Source organism: Elephantulus edwardii, unplaced genomic scaffold, assembly GCF_000299155.1.
Source record: "Elephantulus edwardii isolate Elephantulus edwardi_28Jun2011 unplaced genomic scaffold, EleEdw1.0 scaffold00054, whole genome shotgun sequence".
Lineage (NCBI taxonomy): Eukaryota > Metazoa > Chordata > Mammalia > Macroscelidea > Macroscelididae > Elephantulus > Elephantulus edwardii.
The window spans coordinates 4,429,634-4,435,614 of record NW_006399804.1 but is presented as its reverse complement, the minus strand read 5'-3'; the positions used below and the strand labels follow the sequence as shown (position 1 = coordinate 4,435,614).

The 5,981-nt window shown below is 34.3% G+C and overlaps 1 protein-coding gene across 1 annotated transcript in view; it reads left to right on the top strand.

Annotated features, from left to right (window-relative positions):
- Positions 1 to 5,981, top strand: part of DNAJC1 (DnaJ (Hsp40) homolog, subfamily C, member 1) — a 277,615-nt gene that overhangs the window by 212,912 nt on the left and 58,722 nt on the right. The window contains exon 9 of the mRNA XM_006887057.1: positions 5,072 to 5,191. Within this exon, the coding sequence (XP_006887119.1) occupies positions 5,072 to 5,191 (120 nt within the window). The remainder of the gene's footprint in view (positions 1 to 5,071; positions 5,192 to 5,981) is intronic.

The window sequence follows — 5,981 nt, the reverse complement described above, 5'->3', positions numbered from 1 at the left end:
GTAACAAGTACAGGGATATAAATGAAGTTTGATCTCTGCTCTGGCCAGCTGGAGTAATAAACTGAAAACCTTGAAAAAAAAATAAAATGCTATATAGCAAAGAACAAAAGTAATCTTAAATTATACATACACATGTAGAAGCTTAATCTGTACGTAGAATTAGCTGCTTGTAATGCTTACTGAGTCATTCAGGATTTTACTCATAACACTTAAAGTATTGCAACTTGATGCTCTGATTTACTTTTTAGTCCTTTACCTTGCGAAGTGCTGAGAGAGTTCTTCCCTTTTTATTCTCTAAGTTTAGCTCTCTGCACATTTGATTATAAGAATTTGCTTTGTCTCCTTGACCTGTGCTTTGTAATCTGTTCAGCTCTTTTATTTCAACATCTCTGCAGCTTGAACTTCATTACCATTGTTTCATAAGGTACTTCCTGAACTATTTCAGTGTCAGCCAACTTCTCTTGATACAGTGGCTCTATTCCTTCCTTCTGATGGTTTCTGGATCATTCAAGATTATGCCTATACAGTCTTAGTCTTGTAATTCAAGGCTTGAATTTCTTTTTCAGTTCTTTCAATTCAAGAAATGTTAAACAAGTTCTTCCCTTTTTATTCTCCAATTTTAATTCTTTGCGCATTCTGTTGTACTTCGTCCTCTGAAGCTGTGCTTTGAAATCTTCTGTTCAGCTCTTTTATTTCTGAATTAATTTATCACCTTTGTTTTGGCTTCTTACTGCTGTACTGCAATCTTCAGAGGCTCTTTCTCATCCATTTTAGTCTGTTCTTCCTCTTCTATATCTGTAATGACCTTTTTTTGCTCTTTCCATAATTGACTGCCCAGTGGATTTTCAGAGGCAATAAATTACAAAGGAGGAGATTGCCCATCTTTCTTGCGTGGGGCAACTGGTTGATTTGAACCAATTACCTTTGGGTTGGCAGTACAACTCCTTACCACTGAACCACTAGAGCTCTTTACAGAACATAGATGATGTGGCTGTTGTATACGATCCAGTTGGAACCAATTCATAGCTGACCTTCCATTGGGTTTTTAGAGGCTATAAATCATCCAGGAGGAGATAGCCTATCTTTCTCCTGTGGAGCATCTGCGTTTGAAACAGTATGCCTATAGACCATGTTGTTGTTTTTGTGTATTATAGAGTCAGAACCAACCCATAGCTGACCCTCTGGCAGGTTTTCAGAGGTCGTTAATTGCACAGGAGGAGATTGTCCATCCTTTTCCCGCAGAGCAGCTCTTGGCCTCGAACTGTGTGCCTTTGGGATTGTGGCGCAGCTTCTTGTCACTAGGCCACCAGAGCTCCCTAAGAACATAGATAATATACATAGTGGGTTTTAAATGTCACATACCTGTATTTGTCAAGGGCACTTAAGCTCTCAATTTTTAAATTAGAAAGGAAGATTATGTAACTGAAACCCAGTTACAAATTGCAAATGCTATACATAGCAGTTGTTCTGGTTTCTTGGCAGTAATCTTTATAGAAACCTCTCCAGCTTTTTTCCCATGTTACCTCTGTGTGAGTTTGAACTGCCCAGTTTTAGTAGCTGAGTGCAGATTGTGCCACCCAAAGAGCCTGTGCTATTTAACTAGTTGAGGAAGATCGGTTAAAAATAGTTGAATACAAAATTCTAAACTTTTAAGTTTTTTTGTAAATTGTATGGTATTTTACAGAACAGATTGGTACTTCATTCAACCAATCATACATATTTTATGACATTTATTACAGTCCCCACAATCTATGAATTATATAAATAATTCATTATTGGGACATTTCAGGAGAAATGTTTTAATTTGGAGTTAAGTTTTCATTACCACGCAAATTACATGGCACTTTATAATTAAAATTTTATGATCTAAAGTTGTGAGGGAGAATTCACCAGCATTTCCTCTGGAGAAAGAGGAGTGTTCTTCTCCAGGTAAGATTTACAGCCTCACAAGTCTGATGAAAGGTTGCTGGGAACAGACTCAAAAGTAGTAATTTAGAGTTTTCTAGTTTGAAAATTGTGAGAAAGAAAATATATATAGATTAATTAAAAATTATAGTTTGTTTTCCCTTGTGTCCCCTTGCCCTCTTTCCCAGGAATTTTACACATTTTTTAATGCATTGATTATTTTAATATAGGTGGTTTTATGGTAAAAATTTCATCCCAGAAGGAAGGATATTATCTTGTGAGACAGTTTATTTAATTTTTTATATCAAATATAGCAGATATATTTTTGGGTTATAACATTAAAATATTGAATAACTTGAAAACTGCTTACTTTTTATTTTATATTCAATATGGAAATTTATTCCCAGAGTGTAGTTTTTCTGATGCAAAATTGGAATGCTTGTGTAGTCACAACAGCTGTCCCCACACCATGTGGTATCTTCCATTACTTTACCATAGAGATGAATTTTTGGCCCAGTGTTTCAGTAATATTGGACACATATGGTTTTAAGTGGCAAAGCAGTATGCTTATGCATTCATTTGACTTTCACAGCTACAGTTGGCTCCAGATTAGAACAGGGAGAATACATTCACACCATGGCCACCCTCATGGCTGCTGTAGGAGCTGGATCACAGTAGGCTCTGTTGCTTCTAAAGACACAACTAACTATTGCTGAGGAATTACACATTCACGAAAGTGCCTTACAGCTGTAGGAGAGAGAATAATGACTTGCTAAAAGGATTCTCTCAGAGACTTCAGATTCTGGTATTAGTGCTTATTGATCTAGGGTTTTTTTAATATTAATAATAAAAAAAACAGAGCTATAAAGTAACTATGAAAAGAATGGAAAGCTAGCCATAACAATAGGAAATCCAAATGTTTGAGTTAAATCATTTTCTTAGTAAAAAAAAAAAGGACACTGTGCTTAGCCTCATTACTAACAACAAGTAAAACTAAATTGGCTTTTAATTTTAATGCCCATTGTTTATGTTTGTGGCAATTTATTGAAAATAAAAATTATTTTAGATAACTAGATTTCTATGGGAAATGTTTTGTGTTTGTTATATTTTTTTTTACAATTTTGTTCATTCCAGAAGTGTTTGTTGTAATCAATGCAGAAATAAGATTATCTGATTTACTGTGAAATTGCATTGATCATGCAATATGGTTTAAATGAATCCATTAATTCAATACAATGTATATGCAATTTTAACTTCTCACTATTCATGGTAAGATTTTATATTGTACACGTAATTCTATTTAAAGCTTGAATTTCTGAAACCAATTGGTATATTTATTAAAGTGTCAGCTTTTTAGCAATATTATTTTCATGATAATCAAATTGCATTCTTATCACTAACATCTATTTATTGTTTCTCTAACTAACATATAAATGAATGATACTTTCTTTTAACCTGAGTAAAGTAAAAACAAACAAAAAGAAAAAATCTCCGTGTAAATTTCTAAATCATCTGGCATGGGGAATTAGATTTCTGATATTCATTAAATATCAAAGAAATTCCGACCATACCCATTGCAGGCTCTTTTATATAAGTGAATTTATGCATGCATCCTACAGACTATACAGATGAATATGTTTGAGTCTTTCAGCTTTTAGTGGATACAAAGTAGAATGATTGATAAAATCCTCCCTACTATTGGCTATTATTTACTGACTCTTAAGTGGCAGGTTGTATTTATGCCAATTTATCTGCTTCAGGGAACATTCTTGATAGCAGAACAAAGTGAATAAAAGTAGTTTGCTTTGCAAATGAATGCAAATAGGAGAGCCTTTCGGAAAGCCCTTTAACAGGGGCAGTGCACTTTGATTATGAGTGAAGCTGCCATTTGGACATGGTGAAAAGAGCACGCTTGAACCATTGATTGGGGGAGACAGTAAAAAGTCAGGAAGGGCCCCGTTAAGCTTGCAGTGAGGCAGGCGGATGTCAGTGTGGTTAGAGCACAGTGGGAGAATGACAGGGAGGATTAGTGTCAGGGAGAAGCTTTGCTGTAGCTGTGGAGATAGTCCCTGGGGTCACTCACCTCTGACTGTTGTTCTGTGCTGATGGTTCTGTAATGCAAACTGCCTGATGTATGCCTGTTCATTATCGGAAATGGTGATTAGAAAAGGTATTTGTCTCAAAGGTTCCTTTCTTTTTCTCCTTCTTTCTAATTAAAGGAAAATAAGGTAGGCTGCCTCCATCTCTCTGCTGACTACCATTGTTTATACCAGAGTGGTTACTGCCTCTGCTTAGTGATAGGTTAGTGGTAAAATGTAATGTGAAATAATTGTAACATAGTCATTTGCTCTTTGGTCACAGTTACTTGATTTGCTCAGTTTTGGTTTTGATCAATGCTAAGTAAAATACAGAGAATTTCTTTTTCTAGCAGGATTTTTGCTTTTGAGATTTTGTAATTTTATTATCTAGCTTTTAATTTTGGTCAACTTTCAAGACATATCTTAAAAGGAAATATCTTGCATAAGTTTCATAGTATAAATCTTGGTGACAGGCAATTCTCATGTTTCTTCCAGCCCCAAGGTTTTTAAAATTCTAGCATATCACTATCAGCTATCAAGTTAAACTTCTTGAAGACATATTATTTTTATATATTATCTTTAACATTGTTTTAAAATTAAATACTATTGCATAGAGCAAATGAAAAATAGCTGCCTCAGTTCTGATTCTAATTCAGTGTGTTTAACTGTTCACATTCTCATCTATACTTGTAAAGTTTTCTTTTTTCCTTAACATACCATTTTTCTTAAAAACTGAAGGCTTTTTATATTATTATTAAATTCCTGAGCAGTGATACATGTGTTATTTCATGGGCTTTGGGACTGGTTCCTCACTTTAGAGTAAAACAATGTTTTTTGGATTTTTGTTACTATCTTCAAAACCTACTTTTACAACATTTTTGCTTTCTTTGTATACATAGGACAACAAATAAAGCTTTGCATTATAGTTAAATATAAACATAACCTTTATATAAACCATGAGATGTATTTTAATATTTAACAGTATTAAATTTTACCGAAATCAGATTGCCAATAATTTGGTTCAAGGAGTTATTATTATGTTTTAGTAAACATTTTCTGATTATCTTTCTTTTTTTTATGTTTTGCAGGTACCTGAGTGGACAGAGGAGGATCTCAGCCAACTGACAAGAAGTATGGTTAAGTTCCCAGGAGGGACTCCAGGTCGATGGGAAAAGATTGCCCATGAATTGGGTCGATCAGTGACAGATGTGAGTTCACTCAGATTTGCATTGTATGGGGAGTGACAAACAAGAGCAACAAGCAGACTATGTAGAAGGCAGACATAGATGGGTCAGACATTATCTTTGGAGAAAGGCTACAATCCTTGTAGGACCTGGAAGTGAACCATTAACGAAATAAGCAAGAAGCAGATGTCAGCTAGTCCCCTGGCCTGCAATTAACAGCTGTAACTGATCAGAGTAGAGGGGATCCTAGTGCTTAGAGACTTAAGCTACTGTAACCTAATGACAGAAAAACAATGCTAGTTTTTGTATTTTATAATGATGCCTGTAACCGTGTAAAAAATAGTTCTCAGACTGATCAGAGTTAGACAAGTTTTATTTCAGCTGGATCTTTTTAACATTGAAGTACAGATTACAGTTGGTATTTAGACAGGTGGTTTGCATTAATTAAATGAGCAGTATTTCTATAATGCAAATAGAATATTTGAATTTTTATTTCAAGGCTCACCATCCATTTTGACAAGTTAGTTAACCAAGAGAGAAAAACAAACAAGTGTGTATATGTGTGTGTGTGTGTGTGTGTGTGTGTGTGTAAAGACATACAAAGTTAATGATCATACTTAACATACAAAAATTTTTATATGCAAAGGTTTTGGCTCAGCATTTTAGATGCATTTATTAAGGAAACTTGGGCTGAGTATTTTTTTAAAAGCACACAATACAGTGCTTAACTAGTACTATATATCCAGCTAATATTTAAATTCAAGAACATGTTTATTGTAATCACTATTACTAACAAGATACAATTAATAATTAA